The sequence below is a fragment of the Bactrocera oleae genome, chromosome 3 (genome assembly GCF_042242935.1).
Source record: "Bactrocera oleae isolate idBacOlea1 chromosome 3, idBacOlea1, whole genome shotgun sequence".
In the NCBI taxonomy this organism is placed as follows: Eukaryota; Metazoa; Arthropoda; class Insecta; order Diptera; family Tephritidae; genus Bactrocera; species Bactrocera oleae.
The window spans coordinates 25278135-25299457 of NC_091537.1; the positions used below are offsets into that span (position 1 = coordinate 25278135).

General features: G+C 33.0%; 1 protein-coding gene across 11 annotated transcripts in view; it reads right to left on the reverse strand.

Moving 5' to 3' along the window:
• CadN (neural cadherin) overlaps nt 1–21323 on the reverse strand; it is a 291717-nt gene that overhangs the window by 47103 nt on the left and 223291 nt on the right. For all 11 annotated transcript variants that reach the window (XM_070106306.1, XM_036374376.2, XM_070106307.1 and 8 more), the window contains 2 exons: nt 3114–3257; nt 2631–2746 (listed from right to left, as the gene is read on the reverse strand). In XM_070106306.1, the coding sequence (XP_069962407.1) occupies nt 2631–2746; nt 3114–3257 (260 nt within the window). The remainder of the gene's footprint in view (nt 1–2630; nt 2747–3113; nt 3258–21323) is intronic.

Sequence of the window (21323 nt, forward strand, 5' to 3'; positions counted from 1 at the left end):
ACTCAATTTATGAATTTTGCTCTTCGTTGGCAGCGCGCATAAAAAAGCAGCAGCTATGAACTACAATTGTTCAAATGACTCTATGCAGTTATACACTTTTGAATGTTGCAATAATACAGTCAAATTCCAAATTACATACATATGTATGTTGAAACAATCCAAATATACTGCAGAATCAAATTTGGTGCAAATATGTATGCACCTATAAATATGTAAATAAATGAAATGTACTTGAACAAATGCTAACAGATGAAACGAAATGCGGTATATTGAATACGTTGGGACTGGCGAAAAGTGGCATTTGTTTAGTGCGAGCACACGTGATGGTATGATCGGCCATTCGATGTTTGGCTATGGTTGTCAAGGAGATGTATGTAAAAACACATATGTCACATTTTGGGAAGAATATTTTATTTGTCTTCTTGTTTAAGTTGGTCACGTTTTTCAAAATTGCAGGCTATAAAGTGTGGCGCTAGTAGTTTACCTACAATGAAACGTGCAACTAGTGGATAAAAAAAATAGCTTAGCTTAAAATTAGCTAGAATTCGCAGACTAAAATCCAAGTGAGCAGAAAAACATCAGATTTCAAACAATTTTTTGGAAAGTTAACTCAGAGAAATGTCCAATTTATGACGTTATCTGATGATTGACTTCCGGTCAGGTATCATTACGTGGAAAATACCAGGAATGGGTGCTAAAAAGATACAAGTATTTTGTTGACTAGTGGTACTAACGGTGCGTACTAGTTGCAAAGAAATTGGTAAATAATAATTGATTTAACTGCAGGTTTTAGATGAGCTTCTGCATGATATACACGTTAAAGCGCGAAAACGAATGTGTATATGTAAAATACTTGCTACATAGCACGGCAATTCAATTAAAGGAGACGTTTAGTAAACTTCAACCCATCCACTGCCATATGTAACAAATAGGTGCCCACTACTACATATCGAAATAAACGATTGACAAACTGGTTAAGCCATCATGTGTCACGTGTATGAACAAATATCTATGTAACTGTAAACATATATAGATACAGGAAAGTGTTATGAATAGTGACAGCTGAATATTTCGCTTTGAAAATTTAATTTAAATCTTTTGTGAGCATTTCTAGGAATATTTGTTTCTATTGTACAGCTTTTCAAATTTCAGTTTCATATTAATATTGAATTTCTTTAGAAAACAGTTCTTTTAGTTTCAGCACAAGGTTACTTATCAATGTCACTTTAAGCTTCCAACTTACATATATACCGTTATAATATATGCATTTATTTACTAAATAGTGATTTGAACCTGTTCATTGTGGTGTTGCATGGAAAGTTTCTTTCGAAAGCAATTCAAAGTTTTTAAATTGGCTATGAGTTCTCCACAAAACTGCAAAGTTATTGTTAAATTTCAATAAACCGCTTTTTAAATAATTTTTTTTTACATTTTACACACTCATTGATTTTTTCGATAGGTCTTCAATTTTTGACACTGTTGCAGACAGAAACCGTTGATAGCCGGTCTTTTTGATATTATTATCACTTTTCTGCACTAAAAAGCTTACATTTAAGATAGCAAAACACTTTTATTGCAAGCTAAAAGTGCATTTAATTGCCTCCAGGAAAAGAAATTGCTCTTATTTTAAGTGTTACATAAACTTCATAGTATGAATATAAGGATTTGGCTGTTTGTATTTCAGAACCACTGGAATGAAAGCGAGCCTTATAGACTGATCGAATCATTCATAAAAACTATTACTATAATGCGTTTATATGAAGAAAAGTACTTTTTAAAATTGATAAATATATACAAATAGAAGATTTTCCAATAAGAGTGATATGATTTTTTTCAAAAAAAGAAACACACTAATTGTTAAGAAAAGGTAAGGAAAGGAAAGGTTAAGCAAATGTTTTTTATTCAGTGTGAAGTAAAATCCATACAACTAAGTTTTGAATATAACATTATTCAAATAACCTCCACGACTCGAGTACTTTTTCCACTAAATCGAGTCGTATGTCATGAATAACACGTTCAATATTGACTTGTAAAGCTTGCAGAGGGTCTGGTTTATTGAAAAGGACAATGACTTCAAATAACCCCAAAAGACGTAGTCTAATGGTTTTACATCACAACTTCTTGGTGCCATTCAATGTCACAATTCCTTCAAACTATTAAATCTTCAAAACTTTTCTCGCAATAATTCGATTGTCAGATATTGAAAAGGTCAACTTCTTCCAATTGCGGCCATAAAAAGTTGGTTATCAACGAACTGTACCGCTTTTCAGTAGTGTCAGAAGTTTCTGACAGTAACTCTGTCACCAGCTTCATTTCGAGAGAAGTACGGACCAATGATTTTACTAGACCAAAAACCACACCAAACTGTCAATTTAGGTGAATGTAATGGTTGTTCATGAATGATTTGATATTTACCGCACCAAAACTTAATTGATTAGCTTTTCATGATGTAATTGTAAACACTATTGAAAATAATTAAACAATTACAGATTATGACAAATTAAAAATGGCCGACACTTAGAAATCATAGCATCCCTATTGGGAAATCCGATATACATATATATATATATATATAGTATATGAAAACGCAAAATGAAAAGAACATGAAAACTTGTTGTTTATCAGCTTACCCTTCGGCGAGTTTCGTAATCCAATGCACCGGCCACATAAATGGCTCCAGTCATATTTTTCACAGCAAAAGCTCCACCAATGTTTCCACTCGTAATTTCGTAACGTATACGCGATGCTGCACACATTTCAAAAGCCAATGACCATCAGTGACAGATGTAATAACAAAAGTGTCGGTGAAAGTTGTTGTAATTGTTGACAATGTTGACATTTTTAATTTCATTTGAAAAATTATATATAAACATATGTATGTCGAATACAATGTGAGATCCATTTCAAGCGGTAAACGACATTCCACGAATCATTCCGTCATTCCGTTATGTTATTGGTGGCATTTATAAACGAACAGCAGGCAACGCAACGCATACAAAGAAGCAGAAAAGATAAAATACATTTTTATAGACATATTTATTTAATGGTTTGTAGTTGATGCACAAGAAATATAATATAAGTATATGTAACCACTTGAGTGGATATGTGCTTACATTCGTCGTGATCTTTAGCTGTAACGGTCAGCACAGTGTGTTGGATATCTTCGTTCTCATCCACCTCTGCTTCGTAGAGCGACTTGTCGAAATAGGGCGGGTTGTCGTTCTTATCGGCGATGCCAATGCGTATAAATTTCGTCACTATTAGTAAAAAGGGTAATAGAGAATAAGAATATATTCTTGTCTGTGCTCAATCATAATTTTAATATGCAAGTGTGATTATATTCCTTCGTCACTGGTGTAAATACTTGGCTGATTGTAGTACTTTTCATAGCACATAGGAAAACTGATTATAAAAATTACATATTAATATAATTCCTAATAATTAGCTAATAATATTTTGTTTATATCAAAAAAAAACGAAAAAGCGTTAACTTCGACTGCACCGAAGCTATAATACCCTTCACAGGTGCTAAGATATGCATATATTATATAAATATATTAAAGATATAAAAAGATCTTGATATTATGTGGCAGCTATATCTCATTACATAGTAGTCCGATCTGTAAAATTTTTTCGGATATTGTACCGTTGCATGTTAAAATTATTAAAATAGTTTTTCATACAAGAACTTAATTTTGATGGTTCAGTTTGTATGGTAGCTATATGCTATAGCAATCCGATATGAACAATTTCTTAAAACAGAATACTGTTGCTTCGTAGAAAACCTTAAACCAAATTTCGTGAAGATATCTTGCCTTGAGATTGATCGCTCAGTTTGTATGACAATTGTACACAATAGTGGTCTGAACCAATGGGGAGCTTTTCTGAGATAAAAGATCGATTTCAAAAAAAACTGAGGAACAAGTTCGCATTTATACAGATAGACAGACGGACGAACGTATGTGGCTAAGTCGACTCAGTTCGTCACGATAATCATGTATGTATATACTTAATAGGGTCTCCAACGTACCTTTCTGGTTCTAACAAACTTCGTTGTAAACTTAATATAGTTTTCCTCCAATATAATGCATTGTTATTAAACAAAACTGTGAAAAGCATTCACTGATGTTGATACTTCGCACTTAAAACATATAAACATGTAGACAACCGGAAATAATGGGAAAAAGTCGGTTAGGCGAAACGCCTAAAATTATGCAATTAACACGTAATTCCCATAAACAGCCTGCACGATTACTAGCAACACAATGTGACACACAGTTAGCTTGTACTCACTTTTGGCACTAATCTACAAACAGTCCCAGCGAATGAAGAGGCACTATCATATTACGAGCATGTGCCACGCATTGAGCATGTGTACTTTTTATTAACTTTTCTGGTATATGAATTTTTGCTAGTGCGTTTATATTTGAGATGTCACGTATATTAAATAAAAGATAATAAATACATTTAGGCATAGTACGAGTGCTACAGTGGGAAACCACTTCAAATAAATGCTAAATGCAAATAATTTTAGATGCATATGTTGTTGGATTTTACAACTTTATGTATGCTATATAAAAAAAAATTTATAAGGAATTAAAATCAGCAGAATTTTTTGTTTTTGCTTATATATAACACAATGTAAGGGGAATTTCACTTGAAGTTGTCCTTCCAAACAAGCCGATTATTTGTTAAGTTTTCTACGTATTAGTAAATCATAGAGGCAACTTTTCGACTTTAACAGGTCAAAATATGTAAATCTATAACTCATTCACAAAATAATTTTACTGAATTTCATGCATGGATACATATGTATTTATGTAGTATGAGTATTTATCATAAAACATTTCATATTTATTGGGTTTAGGAATACATATACATTTGAAAATATGTTGACATTGTTTCTTCTTGTTGCTCACGTAATATTTTAAAAGCCAAAATGTATTTTAAATCAAAGTAAACTGCTTCCTTTGCCCCTACTGGACATTGAATTTTGCTGAGAATGACAAAAGTTATGTGAAATTAATAAAGAAAACTAGGTGTGTACAATACTAACCAAGCAGTGTGCACAAATACACTGCTAGCAATAAAAAAATAAACATATTCAACAAAAATTTCCCTAACTGAAACGAAAATTTCATGAGTGTTTGGAATAAAATTGAGTTATAAAAGTTGGGATAGCAAATGTGTGCGGTTCCTTTTTCTAATGCCTGATATTTCTGTACAGGTAGCATCTATGTATAGATTATTTACAGATGGTTTAATCACGAGTACAATTTGAATCAAATTCCTATGGTTTTATGTTTGTATATATAAATGATTTATAACAAGTTAAAGTCTTAACAATGGCAATGATATTATATTTTATTGGAAAAACAATCATATATTTCAAAGTAGTATAATGCAGATGTTTCATGTAGTGAAAATATGATACACAAAGGCTGTCTAAAGTATTCCGTTAAAATTTCTTGGAAAAAGAAATTTTTTTAAACCAATAATCTGAAGACGAAGCATTACATACACGCATATATGCATGGCTGTATGTGTACATGGTTTGGACATACCATAATTTGGACACAAAAAATAAAAATAGAAGATTTCCGTTCTTGCGTAGTCTTTACTGAAGTGGTTTACAGTATAGTGAATATATTATTTGTGGATGATGATGGTTTGGATCTCAAGCATAGGACAAGACTACAGATGGTTGTTTCAATGTTTCAGAAAATATAAAAATGAGTATCCCCTGCATTGTTGGTTATTACTGTGTGGTCGAGTCGAAAGCGAAACAGTGCGTTCAAAACTGTAATCAAACCCCTACATTGAAAAACATATTTTGAACAAGTAAGGAAGGGCTAAGTTCGGATGTAACCGAACATTTTATACTCTCGCAAAGTCATACAGTATACTCGTTTGAGACTTCATTATATATTTTGCTTGATTTGCATAGTCGAAAGTGAAAGAATCAGATGGAATTTAAGATGGTGTTATATGGGAAACAGGCGTGGTTGTAATCCGATTTCGGCCATTTTCGCGCTATAATATAGAAACATGCGAGGAATATTAGGTACCGAATTTGGTTGCAATCGGTTAAGCAGATCCCAAGATATGGGCTTTCACCTAAAAGTGGTGGTGCCACGCCCACTATCAAATTTTGAACGTGATTCCTACAAAGTCATCTCATACCATCCCAGAGATAAAATTTAATATCTTTGGCGTGTTTAGTGCTTGATTTATCGCGCTTTTAGTAGTACCGTTATATGGGGAGTGGGCGTTCTTGTCACCCGATTTCATCCATTTTCACACGGTCGATAGAAGTGCTAAAAGACATTTGTTTCCAGTGAACTTTGTTATTATAGCTTTAGCGGTTTGGGAGATATGAGCATTAAACCTATTAGGGGGCGAGTCCACGCCCCTTTTTAAAAAAAATTTAAACTGCGGATACCCTCCCTAATGTGATCCTGTATAATAAAAAACAGTCTTATCTCTTGTGTTCGAGCTTAGTTATGGCAATTTATTTGTTTTGAATTAATGGCGTTTTGTAGGCGTGGCAGTGGATCGATTACGCCTATCTGCAATGCCAACCGTCTTACAGTATCAAGAAACATGTCTACCAAGTTTCAGGAATATATCTCGATTTTTACTCAAGTTGCAGCGCACGTACGGACGGACAGTCACCCGGATGTCAACTCGCCTCTTTATTCTGATTATTTATCAAATCTGATTGTAGCAATGTAATATTTAAAACTTGTGTATTTTCAACCCCTTGAAAGGTGTTCGGCTAAGAAACGAACAAACATTTATTCAAAGGAGTGTTTAGCACCCTCAAAAGGTGCATTGAGGTGCTTCACAGTAAACCTATGCGGAAAATTTAGTTGCAAGTTGACATTAAAGATGCCAGGCTATAATCGTCAACCCGGGAGATTATTATTGCAGGAGAGCAATATTGAGTAAACGTCAGTTATAACAAAACAATATGTTTTCTATAATAACAAAATTTTTTTTTAATAAACGCTCCCTACACTTTGGAAAAGGAAAACGTTATTTTTTGAACGCGCTGTATATGGCATAGGCTTGAAATGTCCAGGTTTTATAAGAGAGTAGTTATTATAGTCGGTTCAGTTTGATTGTTGTTTTACATTCATTTGTTTGTTTTTATCGATAGATATCCTTTTTGAAAAGAAAATCAAAGCATTGAAGCAGATTGGAATCAGGTTACCTTTAAATGACTTTTTTGATAGTTACAAATTAACTTCATGTTTTATAAAAACTTATTTTTAAAGGAAAATCAGAAACATTTCTTTATGAATACCATTTTATAAAAGTATATACCTTCACTTTCTACCTGTCTCGTATATACTATATCCCCAAGCTGTAGTCATTTACATATCCTTGGGTGTAAAAGAATTTACTGCAACTTGCAAATGACAGTTGCCACAAACCAACATGCAGCCAGACAGGCAAACAGGCCAGCATGCCAAGCAAGTATTTGAATTATGAGCCTTGCAATATATTCTCCGTATTGTCGTGATTGGTTTGTTTCAGTTAGCCGCCCAGTGGAACGATACTGACCAGCTCAGTGAATGGGCGCTACGACAACGTTGCCTTGCATATATTTCATATTTACACACAACAGGCTTGAATAAATTTCTGTGCTTCTGACTTGTTTATTATTTTCGGAATTATTAAAACATCATCAGGCACTGCAGTAGACAAGCAACACGGTGTTGGCGTCGATGCGCCTGCGCATGCTAAATTTTAAGTTTAAGTGGCAGAATGCTGCAATTGTTGCGCCATTAAGAGAAGCAAACAGCCATTAAATTGGCAGTTTCTTGAATTTTGGTGCGAGTATGCTTTTACGCTTTAATATAAAGAAACACAAAATTTACTGCACTTACGTTTACACATACGCACATACAAGTATATCTGCAAATCTATATTCAAGTCGATTTTCATAGTGCTAATAGTATTGCTGTGCACAGTTTGTTTTCACTGTAGTTTTGTCTTTACTAAAATGTACTTAAGGTTTAAATAGTTTACAAGTGAGAGCGCAAACATACTCGTATGTCGTATGTGTACATAGAGACAACCTGTTTGCGTTGACCAAACAGATCTGGTTCTACAAGTTATGAGAAGCCATATGAAGGTGGAGCTTTGGGTTACAACTGATGGAAGCTCAAACTTGCTGTAATTTGACCTCTTTCAAAATTACTATTGTGTATTTGAAAGGTGTTCCAGTAAAAATAATGTCATCATAAGCAGCATTATTTAGGAACACATTTTATGTGCCTATACTCATTTATGCATAATGTTCTAAAAGCGTATCTTACTCCGTTATTATGTAAGGCGACGGGTTTAGCCCTTGTCGCTATCCCCGAATTTTGTATTGCGTGTGACTATTAAACTCAGTATACTCGAAAACGCACTCAACATCCCTGAGTTAAATTTTTGAGGACCACTTTATAAATTAAATGACAATATTGTTCAAATTTGTGCATGAATTGAGACAGAAAGAATTGGAAGATAATGACTGTTTTTAAATTTATTAGGTTTGTTTATACGTTCATGGATTCCTGAACATTGAATTAATTAAATTCAGCAGCCAAATTTGTTAATCGTAATATTATATAATCTGAGAAATTATTTATTAACTACCAATTTATAATGCTACGCTTAGGCTGAATTTTTCAAATTGTAAACGTAAGATTAGTCCTATTGGTGCATAAGTCAACATTATAAATTCATAAAAATAATTTAACAACCAAAAAGATTATGAAACGAGTTAAATATTATTTGGAAAATACGCTTTCAAAAGGAACAACGATATTCCTGCAGAAAAGTTTCGATAAATTAGTGAATTAAAAATGGTCACAAACCAATTGAAAACTCAATTATTACTCAAACTCTCGTCTGGCAAACTATTGTCCAAGACTCTTTGTTTAAATTTCACATTTCTGTATACATAACAAAAGATGATAGTAATACATAATACACCAGAATTGGCGTCCAATTGTTGAATTTACTATGGTCAGTAGCTGGTTGCCATGCATAATATAAATTTTGATATATGGTTGTCTAACAGAAACATTTTCAAGTTCACACCAACTCTTTCACTCGGAATAATTTCGAAAATTTTCTAATCAAATGCAATTTGTTTACTTTAATTTGTAGTAAAAAGATATTAACTGTACATACTTTGAACCCTCGCTACCTTTTTTAGCATAAAGTTTTTCCAACACCTGAAGGTATTTACCGGTATTTCACCTGAAGATATTTTCCCGCCAGGGAGCAAGAGTATGAAATGTTCGGTTATATCCGAATTAAGCCCTTCCTTACATGTTAATAATAAAGTTCATTCAATTAAGCCGGTGTGAACTGCTCCACGCAAGAAATTCGTCAACAACGAAAGCTTCTTCAATGTGGTCCAGTGTTAACCCAAAGTAAGTTAATCCTCTACTAGAACTAATTTATGTAAATTCACTTATAACAGCGTTGACATGAAAGGCTTTGTGTAAATTTCAAGGGATTACAGTTATTTTGGTATGCACATATGCATATGCTTATGTGTATTTGTCTGTCTTTGAGGCACTGCTTACGGCATTGTGTATGTGCAAATGTACTCGGATGTGCAATTGTAAGCACACAAAAGTATGTGCGAATGTGCGTACCTCTGGTCTTGTGATTATGTTTTAATTTGAATTATATTTGCATTAAGTCCTGTTATGGCAATTAGATAAACGGATTGCTTGAATTGTTTGCTCTGCCTGTAGAACACAGCTCGATTTGCTTCTTGAGCAGTCTCCGGTACATACCCGGAGTAAGCATGCCTTTACATAAAAGCATGCATAAGCTTGTAAATGTCTGTTTTATTATGTGTTTGTGATTCCGTTTTGCTTTCTATTTGTATTCCGCTGCAAATCTGGGTCAAATTGCAAGCAGTCACTCGAAAGGGCAGCTCACTTTCGCAAACACATACGAATGCATATAAATTGATTTTAATTAATGTATTCACACTAAACAAATACTAATTACATAAGCATTTTAGGCTTTGACACACAAGGCTTATACTTAAAATGTAAAGTGATTAAACATAAGTGGGAACATATCCTCTGATAGATAATTATTTACATGCCACTTTTCCAATTATTCAGTTGCTTACTATTTATTTGAGAACTGACTATCAACAATCGTAACTGTATAGTAAGCAAAGTAAATATTTGCTAATAGTCGAATACGAGATAAAGAGTAAATGAAATTTCAGTACTTGAATTTATGTTTCACAGAAAATTATAGTTACAGGGATGTTCTGTCTCAAAACGCAACTTATCAGTTACGTAATACATCACAAACAGTTTACACAAAATATTAGAGTTTGTTTGTTTATCAGTAAAATAGAGTGAACATATGAAGACGATAACAGAACTTTACAAAATCTATGATTAAATATAACAGGTAATAGCTTAAACACAATACGGGCGACGACGAATATTCGTCGTACTCGGCGACGCCGTCGGACGGATTTTCTCCGAGTGTTGCCGCCGTGTTTTTACAACAATACATCACATAACAATATCATGGTGGGCGAAATTCGCCGCCGTCGCGTATTGTGTTCATCGTCATATACAATCGTGGGTTCTTGTCACCGACGGCGCCGCCGACTACGACGAATATTCGTCGTCACCCGTATTGTGTTTAAGCTATAAATAAGGGCTAAGTTCGGGGTAGTTGAACATGTTTGTACTATTTGCGCAAAATTTTATTTCGATAGCTTCATTGGTGCTTGTCTTGTTTTACGATTTTGCTCATTTTTACTTTATCATAGGAATGTCGTGTCGTTTCTGAGTTATAGAATTTAACATAAAGGTGGGCAGTTCCACGGGCATCCTATAATTTTACATCGATTTCTTTGGAGCCCTTAGACACCATCTTGCCTGGAAATTTAAGGCTTCTGACGTATTTTTTAAGCGAGTTATCACTATTTTGATCACAACCATTATATGGGAAGTAAGCGGGGCTATCATCCGATTTCACCCGTTTCCACGCTGTTTGAGGAGGTGCTGCTGGGATTCGACCTCAGCAAGTTTAGTTGATATATACCATACTTTTAGTGATTGTGTAATATATATATTTAACATATTATGGGACGTCCACTTTTCAAAACTTTTCAGTTCATAGATGCTTCTTTCTATCTGATTCCCGATACCAAATTACAATTTTTTATACGATTTTCAAAAATTCGGTTGGCTTTATACCTTTTATGGTCTATACGTGAGCTATTTAAATGAAATAATGCTAATATGTAAGATATATTAGAAAGATTTATTGCACGTATAATACTGGAAATACTATAGTTTATTGGGAAAGTATGTGAAATCGGTCCGCGAATTATCCCGGATCCCATATCATAATTTTCGTTATTCCAGCAGAACATGTCGGTCAATATGTGAGTTATTTTCAAAAAATTGGGTGGAAATATGTTCCCGAGTATACTTGAATAATGCTTAAAGTTAATGTAATCATTTCAGACCTTTTCCCTCCCTTACAGTGTGAAAATTTGCGAAATCAGACAATTGGATTGATCCAGACCTTATAAGCCTAATGTAATGAATTCTGATCCTCTGGTTGACACTTTGCAAATCAAATCAATAAATTAAACTGAGCCTCTTCCATTGAGTTTATATCAGATATGTCTTATTTGAGAATGATTTTATTATATTTTTCGCAGACGGGAAGTCAAATATAGTTATGTTGTAAACTAATTTAGTCTATGTAGGTCATATAATCATATAAGTTAATAAGATACAAAACGATTCGTTGAACAAAATTTTGTCGAACCTTTAGGTATTACCCCGCAATTGATCCTGGCAAGTTTGAATAGCATGAAATATTCGGTTACACTCTTATTTACTTGTTCAATATAAAGTTTTGCTTCATTGAAAGTATTTCCACCTTTTAGTATAACACATTAGTTATTATTGCAATATCCTTATTTCGTATACTGTTGTACTGTTTTTTATTTGCATTTATTTATGGTACTTATTAAAAGTTTCAGATAATTTAATGGTTATATACCTGCAACAAAAGGTTACTTGTTTTTGCTTGAGGCACTGAGTTGTCCTTGGTGGAATTGAAAGATCTTAATTGACGAGCTGTTAGTTTTTGTACGAATAAAGGACGATTGAGAAAAATAGGAATGACAGCGCAATGAAGCGGAAATACGTCAGCACACTGAAGCACTGTCATTTACATCAATTCAATACCATAAAAACGTCAAAAGCAAAATTACAAAAAATATACCAAAACCATAATGGTCTGCAATTAGTAATAAATGAAAGTGTTGGTTGATGTCCAGGCCAAAAAAGCAAAAAAAAAAGGAAAGTGAAACTTGCTGTCAAAGCAAAAATCACGTTTCACCTCTCAAACGCTAATGTTCAGTTAATAACAAAGTTACAATGCACAAATGAATGGCAATTGAAGGTAAGAATGCTGACGTCAAAGTAAAAATGTGCAAAAATAATGAAAACCAACCGAATGACAGATTAAATTAACCAAATAAATTTTTCGAGGGGAATTATTTGCAGTAATTCCGTGAAGAACTTAGCAGCACAAAACTTCTTCAAATTGACAACATCAAATGTTGTCAGCAACAGTGGTGTTTGTCAGGTGCAAAGCTTTGCAGGCAAATTTTCCAACTGATTAACATGAGAATTTGAGGATTTAAATTTTTGGAAAGACCCCAAATATTTGGCCAAAATTACTAACAAATTTTCGTTTGTGGGCAGATTTATCTTCAGTTTCGCTTAAAACAAATCTGTGCAATTAGAAATCACTTCGGGCTAAATGCCAGCAAACCGTCTGTATTTTACCCATTGTACATACAAAAATGCGAACATGAAAACCTTAGGTATACGAGCGGTGCTATGGTAGTACGATTGCGGTTTGGCGCGCAATTTCAATTGCAATCGCAAGTGGTCGTACGCCAGGCTCCACCAACGATGAGTGCGTTTGACAATAAATTGGCAAAAGGCCATAACTATTTTTTCGCAAATATGTATTACATGCCAATGGCAATGTCAACGCCACAAACGCCTTAGTATTGTAAAGGAAATTGTTAAGCAATAAGCATTGAAATAAAAGAACGATAGTCAATTCTACCAAAAAACAAAACGAAGCAAAGACGACTATATATTACCACAGGGATGCATTCGAGTGAAAATTTCAGCGATAAACTTTTGCCACTTGCAGATAAGTTCCATCAGAGGCAACACAGATGTAGGCAACTGAAGCAGAATATGCTGAAAGCCAACAGCACAAACCCAAGTATTTAATGAAGCGATGAAAATGTAACTGAAGTGTTTTTTGGCATTGGTAAAAAAAAAAATATCTTTACTTTTTTTCTGTTTAAAAATATATAATAATTGAAATAAGAGAAAATAAAAATATTTCTAAAGTTTTAAATTATTGCTTTATAATTATTAAATATCATATGATTATAATATTCTCATTCTAAATTTAGGCAATTTATGATTAATTAAAAGAAAAAACAGGTAAGTGTAGACTAGCTTCATGAGTACTAGTCACAACATGCTGAATCGGCACATTTTTCTTTTTTGACATTTTGTTCACTGTCCGAGAACCAAGAATGAATTGAAGGCATGGAGATGGACAGATATTTAAATCTTTGAAAACTGTTTATCTTACCATTGTACTACGATTTGAGGACATATCTTTTCTAGCACCTGAGTTAAAGTTAGTTAAATCAATAAAATAGAGGTTGTACATAGCTAAAGCTTATTTACAGAGCTAAATTATTTTATGAGGCTTACTTTAAATACTTTTTGGTTTCGCTCTCGATAAATTTCCGAACTATTACATTTCATGCACTTTAATAACACACTTTGTGGATATGACAATGGTCTGAACGGTTTGTCAAACATTATATGTACAAAGTGCCCTCAAAGAGATTTCAAAACACATTTGCAGCGTTATCTTCTTCCCCACCCTTTTCAATAAGTTTCAAGCTAATGTAAAAAATCTCTCGAGTGTATTTTCATGAATGAAAATTTGTCAAAATGTACACCTAGAACACAGCACTTGATATTTATTTTAGGCTTTAATATTAAACACTAGAAAATACCAATTTACGAAAACGAACTGTAGCATAAATTGGCTGTCGTATACCATATATTATATAAAATGTATTTCATTACTTATGCAGAACATTGTTTTTAATTAAAACGAAGTAAGAAGGTTCGAGCTCGATCGCAACAGCATTGGCATATACGACGCCAGTCAGAAGAATATGTACCCATGGTCATTTGATTGTCAAGGAAAAGATAATCGTTATTTCGACTATAATTTTCTATGTGTATATGAATCTACTCTAAAGTAGTATTTTACTAATAATAAGTATATTAATACAATATTGCAGTTCAAGTGCTGCCAAACGCTTTGTAACAAGTATAATTTCTTCCATTCGCCACTTTCTCTCAGCTAAATTTCAATAACAGTGCGCTTTGATTTCAAAATTTTAGGCATTGCTAAGCCAAAAGTGTACTCTAAATTGAATGAATATTTCTTATTCTTTTGGTGTACAACATGATGATCCAAACGTTTGAAAGTTGAATCTCTAATGCACAATATTCTTATACAGTATGTTGCACGCTGGTATAAAAATTGTGACTGATTAATTGCACCAACGAGTGTGTAAAATTGTGCAAAACTCAGTTGGCTGCGCCCAACAAATAGCCCACTTGCAACAATCGTACTGTAGGTGGCACTACTTTGGTGGGCCCAATGAGCAGCAACACCATCCATCCAAACAAACTCGACGTTTGCTGCAATTATGCGAACCGCCACATGCATATATTTTTGCATGCCACATTTTGTGACATGCAAGCCATTCTTTTGCAAGAATCTTCTGTTTTAATTTTTGCGATACTTGTTAATTCATTCGCAGCTACACATACATATGAGTGCGGCAACACGGAGCGCGAAACGCGTGGTATCATAATGAATTCTTAAAATGCTTGTTGCATATACGACATGTTGTCACCGTTATATCCATGTAGCTGTTAATGGCAGTTAATACGTTTGTTGTAGTTCCTGTTGTTTTCCTGCCGCTTTAATATTAATTTAAATTTTCTCTATGCAGCCGTTGCACACGCACACATACACAAATGGAGACCTGTGATACATGTGAGTATTTAAATAATATATACGCATGTGGAATATGTGATATAAAGACACGTAATTTCGGGATTACACATGTTCACGTTCCCATGCATTAAATATTAAATAACCAAAAAACCGCTGGAATATTAATTACCGCTATGAAATATGAGCCATGCAAATTGATATGGAGTCGTGCTTTTTTTCAAACAGACATATAAAATTCATCAGAAATAAAAATTGCTCCCAAAAAGTTATGAGCTGAAACCTGATAAATGGCTTTTTCGATGAAAAACTCGATGATTATCGCAGCACTTGTAGGGAGTTATTTATTTCAAAGTTTCGAAATTATTGTACATTTTATGAGAAATCAACATCGTTCGCTTACATATATCTTGCTATTTTTATGAAATATTGCAAATCAATGCATATATATTGGGATTTATATGAAAAGGCCATAATATAACTCCATAATTTTTGAGACTTCACTGCTAAAATAGTGTGCTTAATTAGTAAGAGAAATAGTTGTTTTTGACAAAAAGAGTCCGGTTTAATAGATTTTATTATATTCAGTTACTAGATATACCTACACAAAATTTCACTTCTCCCTATAAAAGCGAACGAGATTAAGTTACAAATGAGGGAAATAGAAGTTCAGTAGTTTCATTACTGTCCGAGTTAGCAGGAAATTAGGATTTTCGGTTAAGAGAGCTAATAAAATCAATTTAACAATCTCATGTAGTTTTGGCACCAAACCGTTCCAATCTCCTTGTTGCAACTATTACAGACCGATTCACTTTTTCAATTTCACTATTAACTTCCGGTTCCCTATACTCAGCACAGATTTTGTAAAGCGTTAATCGCTGAATCCTGCATCAATTTGGTTTTAGAATAAAATAAGCAGAGTAGCATTGCAGTCAGAGGAAGAGGATCTTCCTGTTTTTCAAACCCGATATAGTTTTACCTTAGTAACAGTAATTAAACTATATCTATATAGAAACAACGGTTATCTTCCAACCAATTCGATATATATTACGATATTACCTAAACCAGAGAAAGAAAGATTGTAATATCCGGTCTATAACTATAACATATAAGAATATCGGCACGCAGAAGAAAGCTCATGAAACTATGATTTTTGCTTTCTCGTTTATGACGCTTAAGTTATTTGTTGAGAGTTGGTTGGATTCAAAAAATTGTTAAAATGAAAGCAGGTTTTGTTGAAGTTATCTTTCTTTTTTTCAAGTCATAATTAAAGCGAATAATATGAATGAGATTTGTCATAATATTTAAAACATTTTAAATGGGCTATCTGAATTCAATTGGGGTATACCAGCTAAATTGAACCAAACTGTTATGCTTTATGCAACATGCTTCCGAAGCATGAATAAATAATTATTTACTCAAATGAGACACAATTTCTATTGAATTTAATTTTAAACCATTTATTACTGATAAGTAGAACAGCCATCTGTCCAAAAGTGGCAACACAGTTAGTTTATGTACACGCCTGTCTATATGTTCATATCCGAGTAAGCGAAGCTACAGCTGTGCACATATCTTCTGATATAGTATGTACATAAGTAAATTTCATTCAGGCTTACAACACACTACAAATTTTACTAACTTTTGTTGCAGACTGACAAGACAGATAAATATGTCTACAAGTCAGTGGTTAAGCTTAAGCAGACGAATGCATAAATATATCTAATTAAGTAAGCTGGAGCAAAATATAGTAAGTAGATGATATGTTAAAGGTAATGTGCTAAATTATTAAGCTTGAAGACATAGAGTATATTTATGTAGAAATTTACAATACATATATGTAAATACATATATAAACAGCGTGCGTGCATTATCTGTACTACTGAAGTGTACCGAATTAGTTTAGTGCAAGAAGACTGTATGCAGACGAAAGGCGATGACAATTCAGGCAACTTTGATGCTGTATTATAGAGATTACTAAGATTAAGAGTAATTTTGACATTGGATTTCATTAGATTAGGCTTGCCATTTTCGGTTAACCCAGGCGGGCACAATGCAAAGCAACGAGTATATAAATAACTTCAACTGACAGCATTTCTACGAAATATGTCCACAAAAGATGATTGAAATATATCCGCATGTGAACACATAAACAGTGAAATATTACTTAGAATACAAGAAATAATCTACTTGCATATTCAAATTACTTGTTTTCTACTTTTTAAATTTAAGAACTTATAGCCGGCGATAATAATAAAATTGTTTCTATTATAGTAATTTTAGACATTTTAAAATAATGCACCAAGGTTATGCAGTAGTCAGCTTGAATGGCAAATATAAGCTATAGGGGTTTGGTCTTAAATACAAATACTTGTATATACTCGGAGATTGCAGCGCTTCTTGGTAATAATTTTTCCCAAATTTCGTGAAGAATATTGTCAAATAAAAGTGCATATAGCAGCAGATAAATTAGATATCTACTTGTATATGAAACTTGCTAGTTACTCTACTGCTACTTTATTTTCAAGACAGTGGATCCTCTGACCACTTCGCTTTCCCATCCATATGACTTTTGGTCCCCAAATTTCCGTATAATTAACTTATTTTATATAATATATTCAGCTTTTCACTTGTAAAAATTGGCAAATAAGATGATGAAAAATATTAAAGAACTGGTTTATGTACTTTTTTTATTATATTTGTAATGTGTACAATGTTGAAAATATCAACTGAAAAGTCCCATCATTTGCAAAACAAAGTATTTCCATTTAGTCTCTGAAAGAGTCAGCTTTGTCTAGAAAAAGCAAATTAATAAATTTTATTCATAACTTTCAAAGCTTGTTAAAAGTACAACTTGTAATTGGATAAATATAAATGTCTCTTATTCAATCAAATAATTAATTTGTATTTGGAACAACTTGACTTAAGGCGTGCGTTAGAGAGCAGATGGCTGTAGTATACATCGTTAATTTGTTTGTTTATTTGTCATTGCAATGTAAGGTTTAAATGATTTATTACGAACTGTTGTTAATTAACTTCTGTTTGTGGTTTTCTCACAGTATTTATGATTAAGATACAGTTACATTACACAAGTGGGGAATAGTACTAATTTACTTGTGTACAGGACTTCGAAATAATCCCAATTAAAATAATGTATGAGAACATACACATTAATGTTTCGAACTAATGTGCAGATATTAGATCTTTGTGACCGAAATAGTTTGTCGTAATTAATATTTTTTTAGTTAATGTTGAGTTCAGTGAGTAAATTTTGAGAAATGTACATACATACCGTCACCTAAAATGCAAAATAACGTACATTTACATATCTTTACAGGAGAAACTGTTTTTAGTGATGTCTAATTTGGTTATAGGTGGGTTATATCTGGTAGCAGTGAGTTAAAATACTCTACATACATAAAGGTAACATGTGTGTAGTGAATCGTAATTAATAACTAAATTTCATAACATAACATTTTGTTCACATAACGGTTTTTTGTATCACCAAAAACTAATCGAGTTAGATATAGGGTAATATTATATATATAAATAATCAGGATAAAGAGGCGAGTTGAAATCCGGCTGACTGTCTGTCCGTCCGTCTGTGCAGCTGTAACTTAAGTAAACATTTAGATATCTTAATGAAACTTGGTACATGTTTCCTGGTACCGTAAGACAGCTGGTATTGCAGATGGGCGTAATCGAACCACTGCCACTCTTACAAAACGCCATTAATCAACAAACAAATTGCCATAACTAAGCTCCACAAATGCTGTTATTTAGTATACAGGAACACATTAGAAAGCGATATCTGCAGTTAAATTTTTTTTAAAAAGTGGGCGTGGACTCGCCCCCCAATAGGTTTAATGTGCATATCTCCTGAAATGGGGTGAAAACCCCGCCCACTCCCCATATAACGGTACTGTTAAAAACTACTAAAAGCGCGACAATATGCGAAGCGCGTTCAAAATTAGGCAGTGGGCGTGGCACCGGCAACTTTTAGGTGAAAACCCATATCTTGGGATCTGCTTAACCGTTTTCAACCAAATTCGGTTCATACCATTCTTCTCATATTTCTATGTTATAGTGCGAAAATGGGCGAATCGGATTACAACCATGCCTATTTCTCATATAACACCATTTTAAATTTGATCTGATTCTTTCACTTTCCACTATTTAAATCAAGTAGTTGAGTTAATTGAAATTCAAATAATAAAATAAATAAATGAAACTGACGGTAATAGTATGTCTTTGTGTCAAAAATTTTGCCAACACCTGCAGTAATTTCCCGGGCTTTGATCCTTGCAAGTTGCGAGAGTATTAAATGTTTGGATATACCCGAACTCAGGACTTCCTTACTTGTTTAGTTATAATGTTTTTTAATTTTAGCTGACAAAATAGACTTTGTTACTTGCGTATTTTACGAGAATTGTGTAACTTACTGTCCCAAACATTGAATATTAATTTAGCCTACTCTTACGTAATTGTGTTTATATTAATTTATGTAATGAACATACAGTGCTGAATTATGCAAATACGAAGAATGTGAGAAATTAATTGCTGAACTGAAAATTCGCTAATAAGTGATTTTATATTCACTACAATAACGCAGCTCTACAAAAAAAAAAAAACTATGTTTTTTGGTTGCCCAGTATATCTTAGTAAATTTCGAGGGTTTTAAGGGTCCATTTTACGTATTTATTGATGAAAGTATTAAATGTGCTCTTGTTTTTTTCATATTTGCATTTCTTATATTTTGATCAATTATCGGCTTATAATATATTAAACATATTATTAATACAACTTTTTCTTTCCAGTCATAATTAGGGTTCCGCGCACTTTTTTACACATACAAATATCACAATATCCTCTCCTCAGGATTTTTACCGAAAGTATTGGAAAAATTACGCATGGAGGTATCTAAACTTTCAGTCCACTAATTGTACAGTTTTACTCAATGAGAATCTCCCTTTGTGTTTAAAAAGGAATTGGCATACGCTCAGAAGCAATGATGTCGCCAAATTCACATAAATCGGTACAATCGATCAGTGGAAGTGAAATATAGGGTGAAGCGTTTACGCCAAAGAAGTATATTGTTTTAATTAAATTTTTGGAAAATTGTCTAAGCTAAGCATGAAAAAGTTGAAAGGTGGACTATCTATTGGTACTCCATTATGGCAATTCATGAATGATATGGATTGTATCTAAATTATGACCGTTCCAATTAGGAAGAAATTGTCCAAAATTTGCCGGCAAACTTTAAGATGCTAAGAGCAAATATTAGTATCAAGTTATACTATACCTGCAATCATCTGGAAAAGTTTTAGGATAATTTGGATAATTAAAGTGAGAAAAAGAGAGAAAGCGGTTCCAATAGGATCTAAACGTGATAGAAGAAAGGTATCAAGGTTGATGGGCTCGTTCAATTATGGTAGATTATTGCTGTTGTCTAAAAAGAGATTGTCAACTGGAAAATTATAAAGAAACAACTCATAAAAGGCATTTAATTGAGATATAATATATGTATGTTATCGACATTTGTCTCTCTGTTTACTTCAATGTGTCCTTATTTTTCAAACTAAACTGATATTATAAACATCAGTATCTGTTGTTTAGTTTCAAGTTTTATGATTTTGATAATTTCAAATGAAAATAAACCTTTAAAAATAAACTATATCAAATCGTACAAACTCATGGATTGGGACCACACTAATGTATCCGAAATCGATCTTTTATCTTGGGCAACAAAGCCACTTTAGGCCAGTGTAAGGGATGTATTTGTGTATGCAAAATATAATAATAATATTGTTTTGAAACATTCACAATAGTAAAACTGATCTAAAATATGCGAACCAAACTTTTAACCAAACTGGAAGTATTGAACATAGCGGCTATACCAGCTTAATAAGGTATACGCACACTCTCTTGTACGAATTCAACTCGATAACTTTGTTGGCTTTACGTATACTTTTTTTTTGACAAGAGAGCAGAAGCGAACATGTAAATTGAGAATCGAAGACAACTATTATTTTATGATAAACTGCAATCAACCTTTATATAATATTCCTAAATAAGTATATAATTTACTGATATCAATTAATTTTTAATTAATGTTTCCTTAATTTTGACAACCAGAAAATGTAAGGAATTGATATTAAATTAAATTTTAT